The following is a 12,448-nucleotide window of genomic DNA, read 5'->3' on the forward strand; positions in this document are numbered from 1 at the left end:
TATCCCATTTAATCTTCGTAATACCAGGAAGTAGATAAAATTATTCCCCCCAAAGGAGGCATAGAAGGAGACAAGTTCACACGGCTGATTCAGGCGTCGAGAGACAATTGGATTTGGGATAATGCAGATGGAATAACTGAATAAAAGCTCTGAACTGTAGGAATCCCAAGTCACACTCTATGCCGTATTCAGGACCCAGAAATGTCAGGACCCCGGAGGCTTAAAGACAACATCCTGTATCAGGCTTACTGAGCCAGAGGGTGGGGAGAGGGCGGGGAGAGAGTTTTTTGTTTTTTTTTTTCTTTTTTGCGGTACGCGGGCCTTTCACTGTTGTGGCCTCTCCCGTTGCGGAGCACAGGCTCCGGACGCGCAGGCTCAGCGGTCCTGGCTCATGGGCCCAGCCGCTCTGCGGCATGTGGGATCTTCCCGGACCAGGGCACGAACCTGCGTCCCCTGCATCGGCAGGCCGACTCCCAACCACTGCGCCACCAGGGAAGTCCGATACTCATCTCTATTTATATCTGCCTTTAACAGCTCAGCACTTTAGGAAATCAGCCAATATGGAGAGACAGTCTTTTTCAAATGTGTGTATGCCACAAATATTTTTATGATTAATCAACGCACTTCTGTGAATTTAGTCTTTACTGTGGTAAGATATTTAGTCTTTCATGGTTTTATTTTAAAAAGATATGATCCTTTCTATATGGTTTGCTGAAGTCCTATGCAGGTAAGAAAGATGATGGTAACTGCTGATTTAAACGTGGTTTCTGATTCAGTCATTACTTTGCCTTTCCTTTTTCCCAGATTGAAAGAATCGATCAGCTTTTTGCTAGTGGAGGTCTTCGTCACGTCATGTTTTACTATCAGGATGTGGAGGTAGCGGAAACAGGTATTTAAATTTGATGTGACATAACCCAGAAATGTGTTGTTAGATTGATCCAAGTATGGCATGAAGCAGGAGGCCACTGGGAGCACTGACCACTTTTACCTTGGTCGGGTGGGACGGGTGGGGAGTGGTGAGGTGTGGTGGGTGAAGCCCAATGGAACAGGTTCTGTTTTCACCCCAAGCAAAGCACAAATGGTGGTGGGTATGTAGCCTGGTTGTTCTAACTTTATTTGGGATATTTTGTTTTCCTTTTCAGGCTGTGCTGGCAACTGGAGAATAACAAAATAACTTACATTTTGAGACTTCCCTTCCTTACATGTTAGCGCATTCTGTGCAGTTATGTTCTAGAACTTCTTTTGGGCATCTGCTTCTTTTCTATTTCTTTTTAGCATAGGAATTGTTGCCAGTAACAGTAGTTTTTTAGTTAAATATCATATCATGTTCATTTTCTGCTGACTGTGATTCAAACGAATAATATTGAATGACAAGTTTAGCCATTTTCACTTAAGAAAAACTTGCAAATCTTCATGTGGGTTCAACTGGCATATCCCATTCTACTTTTATGTGAATTAATGCAATTTTAAAGCCAAACTAGGGACATAAACAAATATATTATGATTATATTAAAATCATATATAGGGTCAATCCCTTTATGACCTCTTGGAAGGAAAGGAAAATAGTTATCGCTCTTGGCATACAGTATGACCATGGTTTTTGTTTAAAAACTGAGGAAATTATGCACGCATAAGTGCCTGGCATTTTCCCAAAATTATCCGTTTTATGTTTTGTGGTCAGAAAGGGCACTACATTTTGAGTGAAAAAATCAGAAGACAAAAATTTTAAATTATATCCCAGATTGCAAAACATAAGCTCAGGTGAATAAGTTCACCCATGAACGACACTGGGTGAAGCTGGCCTTTGTGTGTCAGTCTTACATTGAGTAAGAAAGATTCATGGACGTAAACACAAATGCAAGCTTGTTCTTGTTTCCCACTCTCCTTTAAACCTTTTCGGTAGGAGTAGCTTTTTTTCTGACCTTGAATTGAAATCCAGACAACCCCATGAAGTTTTCTAGATATTCTTAGATAAGAAAAGTGCCCATGGTTGTTTCCAATTACAAACACAGTCTCAATTCAGAAGCTAAAAATATCCAGTTGATCAAAACTAGTTGATCTAAAGTTAAATCTTCTCTACTCTTGGCCCTCCCCCTTCCTTCCATCCCCCAACACCCTTGCAGCAGGGGCCTCTGAAGGTCAGTGCAGTGGTGGAGGAGCCTACGGGTCTCCTTTTCTCCCTCAACTTCTCCTTCCACCCCTTGCCCAATCATGTTAATCATAGTTTCTGACTGAGTCGGGCTTGAAGCAGGGCAGAGATTACAGCTAAGAAGTAGCGGCAAAGGTTTTACTTGACTGACATCTGTCGTGAGCTGACTGGCCTGGCGTTCTCTGGGCCTTGCTCAGATGGGAAGACTGAGGCACAGAAAGATTAAGTAACTTGCTCCAGGTCACGTGGCTCGGAAGCTCAGCCAGAGATGGAAACCCCGGGAGACTGACTGCAGAGCCCACGTCACCCATCACTATGCCGTCCTACTGCTACAGCAGCCTCCTGACTCTAGCGATACTGCAGGGCCAGCTGGACCAGGACAGCAGGAGGTGGAGGTTCTGGAGTTCTGTAGTCAGAACAGGTTTTTTTTTTTTTTCCGGTACGCGGGCCTCTCACTGTTGTGGCCTCTCCCGTTGCGGAGCACAGGCTCCGGACGCTCAGGCACAGCGGCCGTGGCTCACGGGCCCAGCCGCTCCGCGGCACGTGGGATCCTCCCGGACCGGGGCACGAACCCGTGTCCCCTGCATTGGCAGGCGGACTCCCAACCACTGCGCCACCAGGGAAGCCCCAGAACAGGTTTTTGATGTCGGGTCTGTTGGTGTGTGACTTGGCGCGGGTCACCGCTGCTCTCAGGGTTGTAAGGAGTTTTAATAATGTAGACACGGTGCCGAGCAGAGGGCCTCACACAAGATACACGCCAATAGATGCTGTCTCCTTCCTCACCCTTTCTTGCATGAATGATGACTTTTGTAGCTCCCGCAAGAAGCTGCTCTGGACCAAACTCTCTTACTCCGGTTTCTCCCGTTCCGGTTTTTGCCTGGAGCAACAGTTCTGAAATGAACTGTGGTCTGCAATCGAGCAGATCCTTTTATTTACTTTTTATTATTTATTTATTTTATTGACATATAATTGACTTAGTTTAGTTTCAGGTTTACAGTGCAGGGATTCGATATTTTTGTCCATCGTAAGATGATCACCATGATAAAGAAGATCCTTTTAGGATCCCTTTAGGCCTCAGGCTAGAGGTTGTCCAAGAGGTGGAGTTTCTAGGGCACGTGGCTGAGTCAACATATCAATATTTTAACAAGGAAACTTCATTCTAAGAGGCGACCACATGGAAATAATATTCGTAAAACTAAAATTCTTTTGCATTTATAGGGCAACTTGGCTCTCCAGGAGGAATAAATCGTATTTCTGGAAAGATTAAAAAACCTAAGGTGTTCGTGACGGAGGGAAAAGATGTTGCTCTTACTGGGGTTTGTGTATTCTTCATCAGGACCAACCCTTCCAGACCCATCACCCCTGAGAACATTCATCAGGTAAGAGGCAACAGCAATCCTTTATCCCAAATTACCAAAAATCGCATAAATTCTACCACAATATCCTTTCCCATGGAAACAAGCATCGTATTAAGTATTTAAAACTACTTTCAAAGAAATATTTTAAAAGCACTAAAAGCAAGCAATTAAGAGGACAGTTCCTTAAAATCTGTTGAGTAAGAGGACTTAATATTCAATTTATTAACAAAAATTGATATAACATTGTATCTGTGAGTGTGTGTAAAACAGTGAGGTGTTTCCTTTTAAAAACAATTCCTCTACATCATTTACTAAGTGACATATTTCTTACATTTAAAATAAGATTTATTACAGCAGATACACCCTTGAACAACACAGGTTTGAATTGTGTGGGTCCATTTATACATTGATTTTTTTTCAGTAGTAAATACTACAGTACTATATGGTCCACGGTTGAATCTGAGGATGCGAAACCAGGGATAAGAAACCGTGGATATGGAGGGCCGGCTATACGTTACACCCAGATTTTCCAACTGCTCGTAGGGTGGGAGACTGTAACCCCAGCATTACTCAAGGGTCTTCTGTATAACTTTATTTTTTTTTGCAAAACAAAATGCATCTGTACAAATCTCCCCTTCCTTCAGTGGGTGCATTATTTACTTGGAACAAATAAACTGGTAAACATCTGGTATTCTACTTATTTCATACTTTTATTTTTATTTATTTTAAAATCTTTTAAAAAAATTATTTATATTTATTTATTTATTTTGGTGCATTGGGTCTTCGCTGCTGGGCATGGGCTTTCTCCAGTTGCAGTGAGTGGGGGCTACTCTTCGTTGTGGTGCACAGGCTCTAGGCGCGTGGGCTTCAGTAGTTGTGGCTTGTGGGCTCAATAGTTGTGGTGCACGGGCTTAGTTGCTCCGTGGCATGTGAGATCTTCCTGGACCAGGGATCGAACCCATGTCCCCTGCATTGGCAGGTGGATTCTTAACCATTGTGCCACCAGGGAAGTCCCCATGCTTTTATTTTGATGATTGCAATTTAGAAGAGTATAAAGCTTATGTCTTAACTAGGTGTCAAAATAATAATTTACTGGATCGAGAGACAATATACAAACAGACCATCTACCAAAAGACTTTGACCAACAGCCCACAGCAATCTGCCCAGGAAATCAACCTCCCTTACCTGCAATAAACAACACAGGTAGCCAGACCACTGTGTCAACCTGGTAGGAAGCCAGCTAGGAAATGAATTAATAACTCCTCTAACAATTGGTCAAAATGGCCAGGACTTGATTCATGACTGCCAGCCTCAATTTTTGTCTGTACTTTCAACATACTTCCTTGGGGCCAACCAGAGAAGGCCAAATGTGCACCCTTAACCAATCACATAGGATGCCCTGCTTCTAGTGAGCCCACCTTCAGCTTCCCCAGGCCAACAACCTCCCCTCAGGGCCCACCTGAGCCTCCCTTTTCTCCACTAGGAAGCTTTCCCACTCCTCTGCCTGCTTTTGAGTCTCTGCTGAAATGCAAGTGATGGTGGCCGACTCCCTTGCTATTGCAAGGAATGAATTCTTGCTCTGAATAAACAGCCTTTGCTTTTCTCATTTGGTTGGTCTTCATTTACTCCCATAGGCTATTTGGTTAATGAACACCATCAGAAATGACTCAGTAGCTAGGTTGCAGTTGAAGGTACTTTTTACCATAAAGATTTTCCCGATTGTTTTGCAGGAGGTGAGCTTCAACATGCTTGACGCTACAGATGGGGGTTTGCTCAGCAGTGTGAGACGTCTGCTGTCGGACATCTTCATTCCTGCTCTCAGGGCCACAAGCCACGGCTGGGGTGAGCTCGAGGGCCTTCCGGAAGCCTCCAGCCTTCAGCAGGAGTTCCTGGGCTCCCTGGAAGGCTTCGTGAGCGTCCTGGTCAGTGCACAGGAGAGTTTGAAGGAGAAGGTAAGAGCAAACATGTTATTCCTTCAAAACATATCTGATGGTGAACAAATCAATATGTAAGTGTGTAATACTTAGAGGGTCTTGATTCCACTACTTGCAAATCTTGAAAATATTTTGTGGGTGTTTTTGTTGCCCCCTGAAGTGGTGGTGGCGACTAGATTTAAATTCCTATAATTTGGAGTGATGAGTGCATTAGGGGTTCCACAGAAATGTTGGCCTCAATGGAGGGTTTTACTCTGTCATGTCAGATGTTGGACTGCAAAGAGAAGAGTATGAAGTGCTTCTGGTATTGCTCTGCAGCCTAGAAGGAAAGGAATTTGGAGCCAGAGTGTGGTGTATGGTGTGTGTGTGTGTGTGTGTGTGTGTGTGGTGTGTATGTGAGGGGGGTGGTTAGTGATAGGTGTGTGCTGGGGGAAGATGGGGGGGTGATGGTGGGTAGGGATGGGAGGACGTTTTGAAGAGGAGGGAGAAGGAGAGACGAATTGACATATCTAGAGAGAGTGGGTTGGGTCCTGTAGTCCAGCCAGTGACCAAAAGGGCCTTTAAGAATCAGTTTGGCATTTGCGGGATTTAGCTTCAATAAAATTTGTGCCACCTACAGTAAACCTGTGTTAGTGATTACCTGGGGTAGACAGTGGTGGATACAAACCATGATAGATGACAGCCCAGGGCAGGCATGAGTGGGAGATAGAGAAATGGATCCCATTAGACCAATGGCCATGTAACATTCACTGCTCTCCAGGGAATACTGAGACCTTTTGGGACCTATTGGGATATTGGCAGGGAGGAATGCTATAGGCCTTCTAAAGGATGTGGGATGGGGGAGTTGACTAAATGTTATCCAGACAGGGGCAGGATGATTCCAGCTAACATCTGAGTTCTATTTGCGATTACCTATGATGCAGGCCATCCTAAATGCAAGTTGAACCAAATTAAATAGTTGTTCTACTGAAAAGAGTAGTGTTTTCATATGGTTCCACTTCATACTGTGATAGAGGTTTTAAAAAATGTGGGATGGAACCTCATACAGGAGAGAGGCAGTGCCACTTCATGAAGCCTGGAAGCCTCCCCTGTAAAACCAAGGAGAGGTCCAGGAGGTGTGGCAGACGGAGGGTGCAGTGTCTGTCAGGAGTGAGGAGTCGGGGGCTGAGACCTGAATTGAGAGACTCACAGGGCCAGGTGCACTCTTACCAGAAGGAAAATGTCCTCATCAAATATTGAGGTGTTTTTGGGTTATGTGTGTTTAAAAATATCCTAGGTTTCTTTGTCAAGTCACAATCCAACACACCTCTTTTCCTACCCCACTCCACCTCTCCCTCCTGAAATGAATCTGTGTATTTGCCATTGAACTTGCTAACCATATGGAATTTTTTGCATAAGGACATGAACATCTTTTCCTCTGGTTAGTTTCCAAAAAGAATGTGATAGATTAGAAATTACCCCTCCCCCCCATCAATTTTTTTGAAGGCCCCCCACTTTCTTTGGTTTCATGAGTTGACTACTTAATTTCCAAGTTCCCTATCAATTCTCAAATTCTGTGATATGTCTCTCTCTCTCTAGTTCACTGTTTGGTTTTTTTTTTTTTTTTGACCCAAAATTTGACCTCAGAACCAATCACCTCTACTGGTGTGCTCAATGCAATACGTCTCACTGTGTTTTCAAGGACATTTCTCAGGGAGCAGATAGTTTAGACTAGAGAGAATCTCCTTAAGATCCTTCTGGATCAGTCAGAAATGTATGTGTGTCTGTGTGTTAAAATAGCATCATCTGATTATTTAACTTTCATTTTTAATTAGGTGAACCTTCAAAAGTGTGACATATTTGAACTGAAAACCCTGAAGGAACCTCTAGACTACTTGACTCTAGCTAATAACCCTGAGACTTTGGAAAAAATAGAAGGTTGTATGAAAGTATGGATCAAACAAACAGAGCAGGTAATTTTCAGAAACCAAACATCAGAAACTAGCTATCTGAACACTGACTAGTTCAGATGCCACGTTACTGAACCAGCCAGTGGAAGAAGGTATGTCACATCCCATTCCCATTTGCCTAAGTATTTTACCACAAGTCACTAACAAGGTGACAGGTTCAATGCAATTTTAATTTATAGTCATTAGTTAAGAGATAGTAAGAATTCTAGGAGATGGAAGTAAATAACTTTATATACTTATATAACTAAATGACTGCACTTGGCCAATTTTTTTTCTGAAAGGTATAAGTTACTTTGGAGAGAATCTCTCTGTAGAAGTACAAGAAGCTTTCTAATTCAGTGTGTCCTCCAAAACAAAGCTCAAGACTTAACCTTTAAAAAAAATATTTTCAGGGCTTCCCTGGTGGTGCAGTGGTTGAAAGTCTGCCTGCCGATGCAGGGGACACGGGTTTGTGCCCCGGTCTGGGAAGATCCCACATGCCGTGGAGTGGCTGGGCCCGTGAGCCATGGCCGCTGAGCCTGCGCGTCCGGAGCCTGTGCTCTGCAACGGGAGAGGCCACAACAGTGAGAGGCCCGCGTACCGCAAAATAAAAAAATAAATAAAAAAATATTTTCAGAAAAGTCCCAAGTGAAGCTGGTTGTTACATCAATAAGGAAGCATAATGGAAATTAACCAACTGGAGGCATGAAGGCTTTCCAAGGTTATTGTTCTCTGAGGTTCTAAGTGAATAGCCAAGGAAACTTTCTGAGGTCACGTCCTCTGAAAGTTCATGAAAGCTCTGTTAACAAATAGTTTTCAGTTAGAATGAGTCAACTAAAATTTTGTTGAAATTAAAAAAATGGATACATGTTAGGTTAGTAAAAGGCTGTCATTTGAAGCATGCAGATGAATAAAAATATGTCACGATTCAGATAGCAGAATTCACTTCTTTCCTTGTATTTTGCTTATGTATAACTTTTATATCTCCAGCCCTACTCACTGGTTCATGGGCCTTCTGTGCACTTGCAGGTCCTTGCTGGAAGCAATCAGCTACGGACGGAAGCGGATGACCTTGGGCCCCGAGCAGAGTTGGAGTACTGGAAAAAAAGACTGTCTAAATTTAACTACCTTCTGGATCAGTGGAAGAGCCCAGATGTGAAGACTGTGTTGGCAGTGCTTGCTGCTTCCAGGTCGAAACTTCTGAAGGTTGCTTTTTGCTTTATGAAGTGGGAATGAAAATTCTGTATGCATATGTCATGGAGGAATTAGGAACAGAAAAATGTCATTCTGCCTCTATGAAAACAACTTTAAGATTGGATTATATTGTCCTTTTATAATTTTGGATACTGTGGAAATAGCCTTTGAATGAAAGGTATTTGTTAGCTGGTGTACATGTATGTATATGTATTATTAGAGGGTACTGCAAGTCATTAAGATGTAACATAATAACATGATTATATGTATATTATGAATTCAAACCAACGAGGAGTAGTAATAATGAAACCTTACCTTATCTATTTTTTTTTTTTTTTAGCACTGGTATATTTGTTTTATATCTCTGTGTAACAAATTACCCCAACATTTAGCCACCTGAAACAACGAACATTATCTCATAGTCTGTGGGTCAGGGATTTGGGTGCAGCTTAGCTGGGAGCATCTGACTTGAGATCTATCCTGAGGTTGCAGTCAGGGTGTTGGCTCATCTGAAGGCCTGACTGGGATTTGCTTCCAAGTTGCTTATGTGATTGTTGTGGGATTCAGTTCCTTGCTGGCTGTTGGCTGGAGGCTCCCTTCAGTTCTTTACCATAGACAATATGGGAGTGAGGTGCAAAATGGATTCAGCAGTCTGTGGAGGAGAAAGGGTGTAGGTTTAAATGGAGGTGCTGCCCTCTTGAGGCTTTGTCCTAGTTATTGAATAGGTGTCATAAGAGAAGGCCTGGAAGAGATACCTTTGAAAATTTTGTCAAAAAATTTAAATTGCTCTTCAGTGTGGCAATGCCCCCCACCCCTCTGGATTCAGTTTTATGTGAGATGCATAGGGCAGACTGAAAGTCTGACCCATGGGACTTGTGATGACTTTTAGCAGCTGTTATAGTGGAATTTCCTCTATTAATAATTGCATTAAAATTTCTTTCCTGTACTGTGCTTAGACTTGGCGGGAGATGGATATTCGAATCACTGATGCAGCTAATGAAGCAAAGGACAATGTCAAATATCTGTACACACTTGAGAAATGCTGTGACCCCTTGTACAGTAGTGACCCTGTGAGTTAGAGATTTCTATCCCCTTGGTGTACTGATGACCCTTTCGCGCTAACTGAATCGAGTGTGGAGTTTTGGTTCGTGAATATTACAGTCTGTTGGAAAAGTCTTAGAAACTTCTTTTTATTCTTAAGAAAGTTATATATATATATACTTGTCTATCTACTTCTGTGTCTCTCTCTCTATATCTATATATATAATATTTATATCATATATCTGTCTATCTAGCATCTATTTATCTATCCAGATAAGATGGACAGGACATGTGACGTTATATTTTAAAAACATTTATTGCATGTTCCATTTCGTATTAAATATTGCAGTTGACATCCTGGACTATACTCAGATAACTGTGGGAAGAGTTATTGGCTCATTCTTTTTCTTCTTCTTTTTTTTTTAATTTTAACTTTAGGATGTGCCTGTTTTTATTTATTACAAAATTAACTGTTAACACAACTTCCTTGTCCATAACAGAAAGTTAGTGTTTCTTGCATTGAAACAAAATTTGATTAACTGTGTGTGACTAGATAATAAAAATAAGATTACCCCTAAATATATTCTATTTATGTAGAGTGATAGATAATATTTTAAAAATTTAAATAAAAATCTTTTACCTAAATTTTATTCTAATGAAGTAGAAAGGATTAGCCTATTGGAATTTTGCTGAGTTTGATATCTGTTTCCCTGAAAACTTTTGTGATGTTTTCCAGATGTCCATGATTGATGCTATTCCTGCACTTATAAATGCAATTAAAATGATCTATAGTGTCTCTCATTACTATAACACCTCTGAGAAGATCACGTCTCTGTTTGTAAAGGTAAGTGCATAGCATAGAGTCCATGGTCACTTAGATTTCTTTGCCAATGGTTATTATTATTTTTTTTTATAATTAGAAATTACCATGGGACTTCCCTGGTGGTCCAGTGGTTAAGAATCCGCCTTCCAATGCAGGGGATGCGGGTTTGGTCCCTGGTCAGGGAACTAAGATCCCACTTGCTATGGAGCAACTAAGCCTGCACGCTCTAAAGCCCGCAGGGCACAACTAGAGAGCCCATGCACCACAACTACCGAGCCTGCATGCCACAACTAGAGAGCAGCCTGCGCGCCACAACTAAGACCCAACACAGCCAAAAATAAATAAATATTTAAAAAAAACCCATAAATCTTTTTTTTTTAAAAAGAAATTACCACATTGGTGCAATCCAATATCTATGTACTCTACAATTAAAAGAAAAAGCTTAATCTCTCAATAGAGAGAGGAGGCTGATTCTAGCAAATCATAAGGCATTATTTCCCCAAATAATTAATATAATAAATATTGTATTATTTATATATATATATAAATTTATATTTTTTATATATAATAAAAATGAAAGAAAGATTCTTTTAGAATTTCTTTCCTTATTTTATTTAGCACATGATTTCTATCTATTGGGTAAATTTTAATTAAGAAAAACTATATTTAACTGGCTATCTTCAGTTTCGTATTTTGTGTGCCACTGCTCCAAATTTATTTGATGCCACAGTTGTTTACTTGGTGTTATTAGAACAGTAATCATGGTAATAAGAGCCACTTGCAACGTTCCAGTAATCCATAAAGCAATTATAATGATTCTGCCCAAAACCATAACGATGGTTTATGTCCTAACTTATGTCCTAACTCATAAGTGTTTATGGTGAGCATTGTTGCTTTTTCCCATTTTTGAACAGTCTCTAAGAAGTAAATGACTTTTTCATTACCAAGGCGAAAGTTTTAAATGTATTAAAATAGAGGCATTTTTGACTCGTCAGGACTGTGTTGTGAATACTAATGCAGTAAGAGGCATGATTCTTCCCAGGAATAGGGACATCCAGCCTTGAGAGCTTGATGGGAAACTTCCTTCTGCTCTCGTACTCAGGAAGAAAGGAGGGGAATCCACAAGACCCTTTTCCAACTTCTTCACACATTAATGTTATGTTGGGGTCAGGAGGGGTATTCCCTGAGAAGAAGACTCAAAAGTCAACTTGTGTTATTACTCCAGGTTTCATGCATTTGCAAGGCTTATTTTGGAACATAATTGTGAAACCACCATTTCTCTCATTTTCAAAAACCTTTCATTATGAAAAATTTGTAGCAGGTACAAAAGGAAAGAGAATTGTATGTATATGTACGTGTCACCCAATCATCAGCTATCAACACATGGCCGATTTTGTTGCACCTAACCTTTGCACTGCAAATCCCAGGCATCATGTCATTCCATACCTACAGTACAGACCTCTAGTTTTCCTTTTAATTTATTTAAAAATCACCAAAAGAATTCTGAAGTCTTTTTTTTTTTAAGTTTGGAGGGATAAATAAAATGTTGGCAGTTACACACATTATCTTTCCTCTTTCCTCTGTTGCCTTCTGCTTTTGACATTTCTGCTATAGATCATGGTGGCATGAAATGATCAGGGTGGACAATTCGTTTCAAGGCACTGGGAAACCATGAGTTAGATTTTAGAGCAGGCTGCCGAAGAAGGAGACAGGGTGGGGGAAGCTCTTGACAGCTTTTAGGTAGGGAAGTGAATCCCTTCTTGGTTGGTTAAGATGTTCATCCTGCATTAACACAGGGGTCTGAATTGGCAATTTTCTGTAGTGCTTCCAGCTCTGTGATTTTACAAATGACTTTGATAATAGATGTGTAGAACTTAAAAAGTTGAACAAATAGAAGCAGAGAGTAAAATGGTGGTTGCCAGGGTCTGGGGGAGTATGGAACATGGGGAGATGTTAGTTAAAGGCTACAAACTTTGAGTTATAAGGTGACTGAATTCTGGGATCTAATGTACAGCATGGTG

At 41.2% G+C, this 12,448-nt stretch overlaps 1 protein-coding gene across 1 annotated transcript in view; it reads left to right on the forward strand.

Annotated features, from left to right (window-relative positions):
* The first annotated feature begins 837 nt into the window (after positions 1 to 837).
* The window catches only part of DNAH5 (dynein axonemal heavy chain 5), a 200,419-nt gene continuing 188,808 nt past the window's right edge, over positions 838 to 12,448 (forward strand). Inside the window, exons 1-7 of the mRNA XM_024741734.1 lie at positions 838 to 889; positions 3,368 to 3,528; positions 5,238 to 5,459; positions 7,256 to 7,393; positions 8,399 to 8,575; positions 9,520 to 9,633; positions 10,341 to 10,448. Coding sequence (XP_024597502.1) covers positions 853 to 889; positions 3,368 to 3,528; positions 5,238 to 5,459; positions 7,256 to 7,393; positions 8,399 to 8,575; positions 9,520 to 9,633; positions 10,341 to 10,448 — 957 coding nt within the window. The 5' untranslated portion in view covers positions 838 to 852. The remainder of the gene's footprint in view (positions 890 to 3,367; positions 3,529 to 5,237; positions 5,460 to 7,255; positions 7,394 to 8,398; positions 8,576 to 9,519; positions 9,634 to 10,340; positions 10,449 to 12,448) is intronic.

The sequence above is a fragment of the Neophocaena asiaeorientalis genome, unplaced genomic scaffold (assembly GCF_003031525.2).
Source record: "Neophocaena asiaeorientalis asiaeorientalis breed wild unplaced genomic scaffold, Neophocaena_asiaeorientalis_V1.1 scaffold10, whole genome shotgun sequence".
NCBI classification, from domain to species: domain Eukaryota; kingdom Metazoa; phylum Chordata; class Mammalia; order Artiodactyla; family Phocoenidae; genus Neophocaena; species Neophocaena asiaeorientalis.